This window comes from Alosa alosa, chromosome 2 (assembly GCF_017589495.1).
Source record: "Alosa alosa isolate M-15738 ecotype Scorff River chromosome 2, AALO_Geno_1.1, whole genome shotgun sequence".
NCBI lineage: Eukaryota > Metazoa > Chordata > Actinopteri > Clupeiformes > Clupeidae > Alosa > Alosa alosa.
The window spans coordinates 37,889,549-37,903,059 of record NC_063190.1 but is presented as its reverse complement, the minus strand read 5'-3'; the positions used below and the strand labels follow the sequence as shown (position 1 = coordinate 37,903,059).

At 40.7% G+C, this 13,511-nt stretch overlaps 1 protein-coding gene across 3 annotated transcripts in view; it reads right to left on the bottom strand.

The window, feature by feature from the left end:
* Positions 1–1,401: 1,401 nt before the first annotated feature.
* Positions 1,402–13,511, bottom strand: part of gdpd5a (glycerophosphodiester phosphodiesterase domain containing 5a) — a 56,166-nt gene continuing 44,056 nt past the window's right edge. The window contains exons 12-17 of one of the 3 annotated variants that reach the window (XM_048238001.1): positions 12,538–12,695; positions 7,205–7,352; positions 6,875–6,957; positions 5,516–5,530; positions 3,844–3,956; positions 1,402–1,734 (exon numbers count right to left, since the gene is read on the bottom strand). In XM_048238001.1, coding sequence (XP_048093958.1) covers positions 1,643–1,734; positions 3,844–3,956; positions 5,516–5,530; positions 6,875–6,957; positions 7,205–7,352; positions 12,538–12,695 — 609 coding nt within the window. In that variant the 3' untranslated portion in view covers positions 1,402–1,642. Of the gene's footprint in view, positions 1,735–3,843; positions 4,245–5,515; positions 5,531–6,874; positions 6,958–7,204; positions 7,353–12,537; positions 12,696–13,511 lie in introns of those variants that run through there. The other 2 variants (XM_048238002.1, XM_048238003.1) reach the window with 2 other exon arrangements.

The window sequence follows — 13,511 nt, the reverse complement described above, 5'->3', positions numbered from 1 at the left end:
AAATAATGAAAAACTACAGATGAAAATAAACTTGTGTATAATGCAGCTTAATAGCTTATCTTACTGACAGCACAATGAGGTAAAAATATGTGTGTGTGTGTGTGTGTGTGTGTGTGTGTGTGATGTAAATATGTATTCCACTCCAATAAGATAATATATTATAGACGTGCAATGTTAAAAATCACATTCATTGACTTTCCCATACCAGACCAGACCAGTCTGTTTGTCTGCCTTCTTCCCTGGAAACTACAACATGCAACAGATGAGGAGTATTACTTTAAGACACTTTAAGTTCACTTTTTGCAATGCCTTACAATGCATTGCTCAGACAGTAAGTAGTATCAGTTTCTGCATGCACACACAGGAAGCACAAGAAAGGCAGCAAAGTGAAAGTCCATTATAGAAATGTCCATACAAATTTTGTGAGTTTCACAAACCCGAAATACAATACAGGATTTTTTTGGAATAAACTATCTTTTTTAGATTATTCACAGTAACTGAACCAAAAACACATACATAACAACATTCAACTTCAACTTCAGTGATTACAGATGAGAAATGGCCAGTACCCATCTCCCCAAACGAGACCACACTAGCCATCAGTGGCATAAATAAAATACAAAACACTTATCAAGATAAATAAAACACACACAGTCTGGAGCTGTTGTCCTTCCCTGTTGCTTTCAAGGACGGGTCTCAGGGCCAGATGTACTAACGCTTTTGCGCCCAATTCAGGCGTATTTGTTTCGCAATGTGCGCGTAAAATCATTGCGAGGTATGTACAAACAGGCCGCAATGATGTAAAAGCGCAAACTGCCTGTCGTGGGAGCTGAAAATGGCTAATTGCGTTTGTCATGTCATGCATATGCATTCATGGGAGGATCCAGTGGAAAGTGAGAGTTTAGCGTAAAAAGATGGGAGGGGCCTAAATACTTCCGCCTTGTAAAAGCAGGTGTTAATCCAAATTGCAGTTTAATGCGTCAATAAGAGAACCTTTCAAAGACAACAGAATCGCTATTTAGAGCACCAGTTTTTGTGGTGAAAGTATTTGTAGCCTACTACCAAAAGCAACCTTAACTTTCGTTGGCCTTTCGAATGTCTTACTTTCACTTTCACGTCATTCACTTAAACTTTCCTCCTTGCTAGATTTGACCAATCTTCCATAGCCTACATGCACGAGTAGTTTGAGTAGAACTACTGATCTTCATTATCTCCCTGCTTGTTTACATCTTATCATGTATGGTATTATTTCATGATCGCTAAACGTTTGATTCTTTTTAATGTTGTCATCAGTTAACTTCATTCAACTGCGCTTATGTAGGCTCTGCTGTTCAGTTGTGGACGTTCGTAAATTGCGTTTTTGGGCGGAGAAAGGCGCAGTTTACACTAGATTGATAAATACGACGGAAACTTGGGTCTGACAGCGTTTGCAATCTGCGGTGTGTCCATGACGCTGATAACGCTACGTTCGCAAATGTACGTACATCTGGCCCTCAGTGTGTTAGCTCTTCCAATCAGGACGGGTCTTAGGGGTCTTAGTGTGCTGGCTCCTCCAATCAGGATGGGTCTTAATGTGCTAGCTCCTCCAATCAGGACGGGTCTTAGTGTGCAAGCTCCTCCAATCAGGACGGGTCTTAGTGTGTCAGCGCAGGAGGCTGCTGTGCGTGTAGTGGACATATCCGTTCTCCGCATACATGGACAACTCCTCCGTGCTTCCCACACCGTTGCTTATTTCTATCAAAGAAAAGAAGGAGCCATTCAGCACCCTATTGCCCTAAACCAACACAACAAATGGCTGTAATGGCAGGTGTTGAGATTTCACCATGTGGGAGAATACGCGCCCCCTCAGGTAACATACGTACTGGACACACGGTTAGGAACAAAAGGATTCACACCTCTAGCAAATATTGATTTAATGTTGATTTTCTGTTGACCAATATGTTTGACTGACTAAAAATGACACTGTCACATGGCTAAAGGTTGTAAGACAATGTGGAGATTGAATCAAAAATATAACGATATTTCATCAAAGATATTTCATCTTTTTTTTAAACAATTTTTAAAAAGGGCATGACTAAAACAAAAGGCTAAATTAAGATCAGGCAGCGTGCCGGTGGCACTGGACCATTTAACCACTCAATGATACAAAACATACAGCCAACCTGCCTCAAAACCCGGATTGCTGTTAAAAAGGTGCGGTCTAGAATCATTGTGGAGACATGGAGAGGCTTGGTAGGTATTACAAGAACCCTTTTGAGAGCTGTGAATGCAAATAAAGATGTTTCCATTGATCATTAAAAAAGGGTAGGAGTCATTTTGGACATGTTTCATAAAAATGTTTAAAAAGATGAAAACGCTTCTTTTTTTATTCCATGTTTCTCCCACGTTGTCTTACGACCTTTTGGCATGTGTCAATCAAAATCATATGTGTCAATCAAAATCATATGTGTCAATCAAAATCAGAGAACATGTGTCAACATATGTGTCAATCAAAATCAGAGAACATGTGTCAACACATGTGTCAATCAAAATCAGAGAACATGTGTCAATCAAAATCAGAGAACATGTGTCAACATATGTGTCAATCAAAATCAGAGAAAATGTGTCAACATATGTGTCAATCAAAATCAGAGAAAATCAAAATTAAATCAAGATTTGCCAGGTATGAATCATTTTATACCTCATTGTACATATGCAGTAGGGATGTTGGGTTGGGTAAAACATGTACATATGCATTAGGGACGTTGGGTAAAACATGTACATATGCATTAGGGACGTTGGGTAAAACATGTACATTTGCATTAGGGACGTTGGGTAAAATATGCACAGATGCAGTAGGGACGTTGGGTAAAATACTTACATATGCATTAGGGACGTTGGGTAAGATATGTACATATGCAGTAGGGAAGCTGGGTAAAATATGCACATATGCAGTAGGGACGTTGGGTAAAATACTTACATATGCATTAGGGACGTTGGGTAAAATACTGTATGTACATATGCATTAGGGACGTTGGGTAAAATATGAACATATGCACTAGGGAAGCTGGGTAAAATATGCACATATGCAGTAGGAAAGTTGGGTAAAATATGCACATATGCAGTAGGGACGTTGGGTAAAATACTTACATATGCATTAGGGACTTTGGGTAAAATATGCACATATGCAGTAGGGACGTTGGGCAAAATATGCACATATGCAGTAGGGACGTTGGGTAAAAGAGGGCTGAATGAAAATAGCGTGTCCACAACGTGTTCATGGCCTCTGGGCAACGAGCCTCTGCTGCTCAGAAGAACACGCTGACAGGAAGTGAAACCATCTAGCACTGACAGAAGCCACTGACCGCGTATCTAAGAGAACCATAGAACATCTAAAGGAACCACATTATATTTACAGGAACCTATTTGCATTTACAGTAACCAGAGACCATCGACTAAAGGAACCATGGAGTATCTAAAGAAGGAAACATAGGACTCAGGAACCACAGAATACCTAAAGAATGAACCACAGGACTCAGACATCTAAAGGACACCATCTACTTAAGGAACCACAGAGTATCTAAAGAAGGAACCACATGACTCAGGAACACCAGAGCAGTGCCGGCGCTCCGCACACGCACATCACGCACTGCGCATAGGGCACCAAGTGAAAAAAAAAAAAAAAAAAAAACTAACTAAGAAATTCTGAAGTTTTTATTCCTTTGGTGGTGGTGGTGGTTGGTTGGGGTGTGTGTGTGTGTGTGTGTGTGTGTGTGTGTGTGCTTAGGGCACCCACATGGCCAGCGCCGACCCCTGCACCAGAGTACCTAAAGGAGGAATCCTAGAGGTTGGACTGGGCCTCACCGGAGAAGATGAGCTTCTCCTTCATGATGTTGACGTCTCGGCTGGGTCTTCGCACCACAGCACTTAGCATGATCTGCTCAGGGTTGTAGCTCTGCAGCCCTCTCATCTTCCACCTGGAGTAGACACACACACACACACCAAACAGTACGGTCACACACACCAGACAGCACAGTCAATCTCCACTCATACCTGGAGTAGACACACACACACACACACACACACACACACACTCATACCTGGAGTAGACACACACACACACACACACACACACACTCATACCTGGAGTGGACACACACACACACCAGAGTCAGTCTCAGAACCTCTCCTTGCCTGTTGCATCTGGGTACTGTGTGCACAACACTCTCCCACGTGGCCATCCAAGTCATAAATGTTTTTCTTTTCTTTAAAAAATCACACATTCAAAAGACAACACATAACTTCACATAAAATATTTAAAAATAGACATATCGGTGTATATTAAAGGTGCCCTGCAACACAAAACCGTTTTTATTTGTATTTTGTTTTAATATGTTAGGTCCATATGTGTTTGTGCTATGTCGTGAATGTGAAAATTAACAGCTACCTCCTCTGTCAGCTCTAGCCACTGCCAATTGCAAAAGCTCTTCAGATTGATGTGGAATTAATTGATCTCATTACTATTCATGAGCTTGCAGTTGAGACCGTGCCCACAGAATTTGTCTAGCTCTGTGACAGTTTTCGTATGCAAGGACGGCTGAATGTCAACGGCCTTGAGCGCTAAATATGCACGAATAGAACTTCAACAATGCATTTTGCCCAAGAACCCAGACGTGAGGATCAAATGGCTTCAGTTTATTTTTTGGAACAATGCCACAGGCTTTGCAAAAAGGTTGCTGTTGAAGCCTGGAGCAGTAGGCTAACATCCTGGCAGTCTACGACCAGTGCCCAGTCCGTAAGTAAAACATTATTGTCAACTCAAGGAAGTGCTATGTTATACAGGTTTAATGCAGTCGCTAGCCTAGCAGGTTTTATGCCCATTTGGACAATGCTAGCACTCGCTAGCCAAGCTAAGTTCATGCCATGAAGCTAAAATTAGTTGATAACAGCTGTCATGTTATGGACAAAACCGACTAGCTGTTAGCCAATCAGAGTCAAGCAGATTAGCTCGATGAATATTAATGAGAACTGGCGCAAATCGAGCTGAGTCTTCTTGCAGGCTTTCTATACCATGCTAGAATGGCTTGAAACAAGGTAACCAAGGCATGTCTTCCACAAAAAATGTTATAGAGTCCATGGTAGAACTTCAGACAGTACCACAAAGTAATGAAATATGTTTAAAAACAAGTAAACAGAACAGACATTAGGCACTGACAGGAGACAAACAAGAGTGATAAAACACACACACACACACACACACATACACCCCTCTTCACCGATTACTGGTCACCACAGAAGAATCACCACAGTCACCACAGTCACCACAGCCAAAGAACAATCCCAACCCTGACACAGTGAGACACTGAAGCACACACACAGACACACACACACACACACACACACACACACACACACACACACACACAGACACACACACACACACACACACACACACACACACACACACACACACACAACCACACACACACACACACACACACACACACACACACACGCCTCTTCACCAGTCCATTACCTGATCATGTGATAGCTGAGAGATGGCAGCACGCAGCAGAGGAGGAAAAGAGGCATGCAGAAGAGAAGGGGCACAAAGCAGAGGCAGCAAAGAGAAGAGAGGGAAGAGAGAAGAGGGGAGATGGAAAAGGAGGAGGAGAAGAGAGGAGGAGGAGGAGAAGAGAGGGAAGCAAAGGAGGAGAGAGGAAACAGGAAGAGTGAGAGCAAATTGTTTATAATGGTGATAGCATAGAGGTGTTTATAATGGTGTTTATAATAGTGATAGCATAGAGGTGTTTATAATGGTCTTTATAATGGTGATAGCATAGAGGTGTTTATAATGGTGTTTATAATGGTGATAGCATAGAGGTGTTTATAATGGTGATAGCATAGAGGTGTTTATAATGGTGTTTATAATGGTGATAGCATAGAGATGTTTATAATGTTGATAGCATAGAGGTGTTTATAATGGTGTTTATAATGGTGATAGCATTGAGGTGTTTATAATGGTGTTTATAATGGTGATAGCATAAAGGTGTTTATAATGGTGTTTATAATGGTGATAGCATAGAGGTGTTTATAATGGTGATAGCATAGAGGTGTTTATAATGGTGTTTATAATGGTGATAGCATAGAGATGTTTATAATGTTGATAGCATAGAGGTGTTTATAATGGTGTTTATAATGGTGATAGCATTGAGGTGTTTATAATGGTGTTTATAATGGTGATAGCATAAAGGTGTTTATAATGGTGTTTATAATGGTGATAGCATAGAGGTGTTTATAATGGTGATAGCATAGAGGTGTTTATAATGGTGATAGCATAGAGGTGATTATAATGGTGATAGCATAGAGGTGTTTATAATGGTGTTTATAATGGTGATAGCATTGAGGTGATTATAATTATGATAGCATAGAGGTGTTTATAATGGTGATAGCATAGAGGTGTTTGTAATGGTGATAGCATAGAGGTGTTTATAATGGTGTTTATAATGGTGATAGCACATTTGTGTTTATAAAGGTGATGGCATAGAGGTGTTTATAATGGTGATAGCATAGAGGTGTTTATAATGGTGTTTATAATGGTGATAGCATAGAGGTGTTTATAATGGTGTTTATAATGTTGATAGCATGGAGGTGTTTATAATGGTGTTTATAATGTTGATAGCATGGAGGTGTTTATAATGGTGTTTATAATGGTGATAGCATAGAGGTGTTAATAATGGTGATAGCATAGAGGAGATTGTAATGGTGATAGCATAAATGTGATTGTAATGGTCGACAGATAAAGAAGATGAAGCATTGGTAGCATCTACTGAGCTCACTACTCTAAAATGGCAAATGCATGGGCTATGGTCACGTCATAGACGCCAACACTTACTTTTGATGTACACATATTGCAACAACAGCAGCAAAGGAGACCAGAACAGATGCAATCCAGATCAGGTAGTACACATCAGGGCTCTGGGGAAACAGAGGAAGAGATGCTAGGCATTACCACACCACTAGGTGTCACTGTAGCCCGTAAGTAAAAGCACACCAACAGGTACACTCATCTTAGTACATACCAAACAAACTGAGGTAGAGAACACCAATGTAAGTAACATGCAAGACCTGTATTAACATTTCAACACTGATGCTCTACACACGTGTATGTGAAGTCCATGGAGTGGACCCTAACAGCAGCCATATTGAGTGAGGCACGTCTTACCAGCAGCCATATTGGTTGAGGCACGTCTTTGAGAATGTTGGGGGCCTCTGAGGAAACCGATGTCACACCGCTGCACCACATCACAGAGTAAAGCCAGGGGTCGTTCACGGTGTGCACGTTTACACTCACGTTACCGCCGGAGTACTGCCTGTCAATCAAACACACACACACACAGACAGTATGTCACCTTCAAGGAGGTGAAACCAGTACTTCTAAGCAAATGTTTAGTGAGTTTAGTGAATAGTTTAGTCAAAATTGGAGGTCAAATCATCAAAACTCTCCCGGCGAAGCAAAAACAAAATCAGTGGTTAATTTAATTATTTGATATAGTTTATTAACAGGGTCAGTGGTTAATTTCATTAATCTATATAATTTATGAACACGATCAGTGGTTCATTTAATTAATCTATATAGTTTATTAATACGATCAGTGGTTAACTTAATTAATCTATATACTTTATTAACACGATCAGTGGTTAATTTAATTAATCTATATACTTTATTAACACGATCAGTGGTTAATTTAATTAATCTATATAGTTTATTAACAACATTATGTGGTTAATTTAATTAATGTAAATACTTTAGTAACATGATCAGTGGTTAATTTAATACATGCATATACTTTATTAACAAGATCAGTGGTTAATTTAATTGATTTATATAGTGTATTAAAAATGACAGTTAACTTTATATTTTAATAATTTATATAGTATGTAGTGTGCAATGAAAGGGTACCGATAGCGAGAGGTGGAGTGTGAGGTGAGTGTGTGCACAGCAAATGCCAGAGTGTTATTTTCCCAGAGTATGAGGTTAAAGAGTATACTTTTTTACAGAGTATATTGAGGATTTTCTACTCTTGTCAGTGTGTTTTATATAGTTTTAGCGGTGTCCATTCTTTTGCCAGTGTTGGTCCAGAGTTTATTTTTACTGCACAAACTCCCAGGGTGTCTATAATCTGATTGAGTCTTTAGAGTTCGCATATTACGTCATTACGTCGTCGGACGTCTCTTTCTGGATAAGTGAAGTCAATATTAGGGTAAGTGTTGCTATGTTTTCGGTGGTAACCCATTGTCAGTCATTAGTGAAAGTAACTGCATATAACTGTCTTGTCGTTGACTGACTCCTTGGTGAAGTTAGTTTCACTTTGCCAATGAGTTCAAATAATAGACGAGTGCAAATGCGTGAAGGCTATGCTAGGTTTTAGTAAAGCATGGTTTAAGAATGACTATTCCATCACGGTCTCGCAAGCAGCCTCCTTCAAATCGCCCGTTGAATGCCAAAATACCGACGCATTTATTTGACATATCGCTTTTATGCTGTTAAAGGGAATGACAGATGTCATTCTCATTGGTTTAAAATGATGTTACGCCCCAAACACACCCATATGACTGATTAAAAAACCTAGGAACACCTTGTTGCGCCATGCGCTCCACGTTTGATAAGAAAAACCCCTCCCAATGTGAACTGGACATCCTACTAAATTTGAATAGACTTTTGACTAGTGACTATGCACTTTAGAATGTCATGATAGGGCCCTTTAGATCCGCCTGTATCGGACATACAATATCTGACTGTGGGCCAGGTCTGCTCCTGATACAGGTTTCAGCTCTGCTAGCAATGCTGTTTCATCACCGGTTTACAGATTTGTCCCAGGTCCAATTTCCGCAACTCAACTGGAAGTCAGGAGATGCTTTTAAAATACAAAACACTGATTTGGCCCAAACCTGTGATACGGATATGAGCCGAAGGACCATTTTTTCACAGCAGACCCAGGTGGTAATGATATTAATTAAGGTGCTGATTCTGCTAAATTGACCTTTCCCTACTTCATTGTCAACTGGCTGCTAAAGAAAAAAAAGGTATTTTGGAATGGCAGAAATTTAGAAACCATGGGGGTGCACTATGTTCCCATGGCCACTTCATTGTTACAGTAAGGCTGGAAAAGAAGATATAGTTGGCTCAGTATTGATCATATGCTCATTTCATTATTTTTATTATTACCTAGCAGTGGTAAAAGTAGTCAATTGTTGTTTGTGTCAGATCAAACAGTGCTATGAGACAACCCCATATTCTTGCCACGCATGCAGAAGTCCAAGCAGTAATGTTAATCAAGGATCTTTGGTTTGCTCACTGTCAATCTTTTGACATGATTTGCCAGCCTGGACTAGGACAGCCCAACTTTTCAAGGTAGGCTATCTGCTTTTTATCTCTGTTTTATTCAGAGACAACAACAAGCAACCGAGCATTGATAACTTTAAGGTTATACTATTATTTTCCAGCAATATGGGCTACTACCTTAGCTTAAGCAAAACAGTCATCACAATAACTATTTTGGAAAAAACAGTGATAACGCTAACAGGATCACTGATGATAAAAAACAAGTGTAATTGTGACTTAACCTATTTTCAAAAAGGAATAAATGGCTCATGTTTATTTTTGTTGTTTCCAGATTGACCATGGAGATGACTGAGGGAAGACAGCCTGAATATCGATGGGAACAGTGGAATTAACACGACTTAAACTTTGTCTGGGATTGCACTTCTACAGCCAGGTTGTTGAATAAAAAAATAATAAGACACTTATGTGTAAAGTTTTTTTTACCCCCCTCTTGTGTTTGTAGCCTAGCTTATTTATCAGTTGAGCTGTTGGGAAAACGTTACGAACTTTAGCCTGGGTGAACCTATAACGAACCTGATTTTTCAGGATAATTAGGCCTAATTACCAATCACATTTCACATGTCAAATAAAGCCGGCTGATGTCTGATAAACGGGTCCGTACCACACACAATAAGCGGACCCGTATTGCATATGATAAGCAGATCTGGAACACGTCAGTAACACAGACTACCATACGGAACTGGGCCAGTCTTAGCCCTTATTGGTACCAGATCCGTCAAACGGATCCAGACCAATTTTGGACCGATGTGTGTTTGGACGCCGGATCAGGTCCATTATGCAGATCCGTGCTGGACGTTGTGGTAGGTATGGCCCAGTTCCGTCCCAGTGTATGTTTGCTATCTGGGACGCCATATCAAATCTGACTCTTTTTCTGATAAATGTTGGGATTCGCTCGCCATGATTGAATTAATTTGACGTTCGTGCCGTCAAATACTGGTGAATATAAGCGTTGGTCATGTTTTACTTTTTTTTAAGAGACTGGGTTAACAAAGCTAGCCTACTGTGAAGTTTCCAGGTTATTTTAACTTAAGGTAAGCTCACCGTCAATCATATCAAAGCCAGCAAACTTTTCAGTTAAAAGTTAGCATTCACCCCCTGTTATGTATTGGGGTAGTTCTCATGTGCGGGCCACCGTAGTTAATTAAGAATTGCAGTATTCTAAGTTGTTGATGTTTACTGGCCACCGTAGTTAGGAAGAGTTCTGTGGTATGCTCGCGCTTGGAGAACTCAGTGAGTGTGTTATGCTTGACTGTAACGATGCAGTTTTCTCCAGTAAAAGTTCCTGAACATTAAGCCTGGTGTCACCTCTTCACTCTACTAAAACAGACATAACACCCCCACCATCACTAAGTTAATTTGAAGTTCGTGTTGTCAATACTGGTGAATATAACCGCTGGTCAAGTTTTAACTTGCCGTTTGCACAAAGGTTTCTTTTTTAAATGTGTTAACGTCTCCTATTTTTTTTAAAAGGGTATCAAGAAAGAAGTGGTGGACTGGATGAAGCTGGATTATGGACTTTTCTAATCAGGATTTCTGGAGCAAGGTAAGGTCCTAAATGATAAGAATATCTACAATTAAAATTTGATACCTTTTTCTTTTTTCCTGTCAAAGAATCAGGAATTACAAGATTAAAACAATGCATTTTTGACAGCAGCCAGTAAATGTAGACGTGTATTAGAACATTTTAAACTATTAAGTGATGTATAAAACATTTGATCACTGTATTATTTTTTCAAATGACCTTGTTTTGACTTAACTCTTGTTTTGTCTGTCATGGTGATGATTGTAGGTGCTGCAGGACTTCCAGCTACTGTTTGGAGAAGATATTTCCTCTCAATTTATAGAAGTGGAGAATTTTTCTGAAGCCAGAAATTATTAAAGGATCCAAGAACCTCACCAAGACACCCATGTTGGACTCTTGATTCCCAAACACCACTTTATGATACACTAAAGTCCTTTAGGCAAGTCCCTCTATTTGGGGCAGAACTGCACGATTCACATGTCGTCTTTTGGCCACGGAAGGTGCTGAGATGTGGATACACTACCCCAGAGCACTGTAGACACTCACATAATTACGCCAGTCCAGGACGTATACATGTTTTTATATTTTGCCAGAACTTCCTGATGTTTAGACATGATTATTTAAATCCATTCATGAATTGTAACAATGAGGAACAAATGTAATGCCTTTTAGTATATTGCTTTTTATGAATGTCAGCTGTATTGTTTCAAACTAAATTGTGGAGGTTATCCAAACATTGTAATGCTTTTTTGACACTGTCTTGACAGGTTTGAAATTAAATATGTTGAACCGTGAGTTGTTGTCTAAATCTATCGGTGTAAAATAATTTCTAAATTAGTTACTATTGTTTTGTAGTCATAGGTGTTAAATGTTATTTTGGTGAGCGTGCAAACCTAACAGTGTTGCATAATTTCTGCATAAGAGCAAGTGGTACACTCAAAATCTGTATTTCTTTATATTTTGGGGATAAATATTATCTTTAAAGTGGTACATTTTACCTTATCAGGTGCTGAAAGGACACCGAATCAGAGTTTTCATTTTATTATTTCCGTGTTGCAGAAGTTACTATTACAGGTGTTGAAGTTACTCAAAGTAGTGTCAAACGATGCCTCTGAAAGAGTGCATTTGAACACTTGTGGTGTTAGAAATTTACCTCTGTGATAGTGTTAATACTTTAACTCTGGTGTCCAGTGTTGGGAGAACACTGGACACTTGGACCCATATATACACCGAAACGGGTGTAAAATGTACTCCTACAGAGTATCATTTACACTGTCCAATTTGCTGTGTGTGTGTGTGTGTGTGTGTGTGTGTGTGTGCGTGTGTGCATGCTCAGACGTGTGTGTGTGTTAAGTTAGTGTATTAAGAGTGACAGGGGACCGGATAGTGTGTGTGTGTGTGTGTGTGTGTGTGTGTGTGTGTGTGTGTGTGTGCGTGCATGCTCGGACGTGTGTGTGTGTGTGTGTGTGTGTTTAAGTTAGTGTATTAAGAGTGACAGGGGACCGGATAGTGTGTGTGTGTGTGTGTGTGTGTGTTAAGTTAGTGTATTAAGAGTGACAGGGGACCGGATAGTGTGTGTGTGTGTGTGTGTGTGTGTGTGTGTGTGTGTGTGTGTGTGTGTGTGTGTGACCTGATGTCCTGTAGCAGGGCTAGGCTGTAGTGGAGTGTGAGGGCGGTGATGCCCTTCTGTCGCAGCTCCTTCAGGCTGAGTTTCCTCTGGGACGTCTGCTGGACACGTGGGACCGCACGCCGTACCTGCTCTCTGTCCACATCCAGTGTCCACATCACCTGCAGCAGGACACACACACGCACACACACACACACATCACACACACACACACACACACACACACACACACACACATCACACACACACGCACACATCACACACACACGCACACACACACACACACACACACACACACACACACACACACACACACACACACACACACACACACACACACACACACACACACCTTTACTTCATGAAGCCCAGCCTGACAAAGAGGGGACTGCACACAGGGGTGTAGCTTCCTGTAACTGTCTGTTGGTGTTCTGTGGGGCCTGGTCCCCCACACAAGAGGAAGTCCCTCACACACACACACACTTACACACACACACACTCACACACACACACACACACACACACGCACATACACACTCACACACTCACACACTCTATTGTGTCCCAAAACAATAACACATGCACCAGGGAGGCAGCTGGGAGCACATTCTAGACGTTATCAGGTGTGTGTGTGTGTGTGTGTGTGTGCGTGTGTGTGAGTGTGTGTGTGTGTGTGTGTGTGTTGATGTGTGTGTCTGTGTGTGTGTGTGTGTGTTGATGTGTGTGTGTGTGTGTGTGTGTGTGTGTGTGTGTGTGTGTTGATGTGTGTGTGTGTGTGTGTGTGTGTGTGTGTGTTGATGTGTATGTCTGTACAGTATGTCTGTGTGTGGGTGTGTGTGTGTGTGTGTGTGTGTGTGTGCGTGTGTTTGTGTGTGTTGATGTGTGTGTGTGTGTGTGATGTGTGTGTGAGTGTGTGTGTGTGTTGATGTGTATGTGTGTGGGTCTGTGTGTGTGTTTGTGTGTGTGTGTGTTGATGT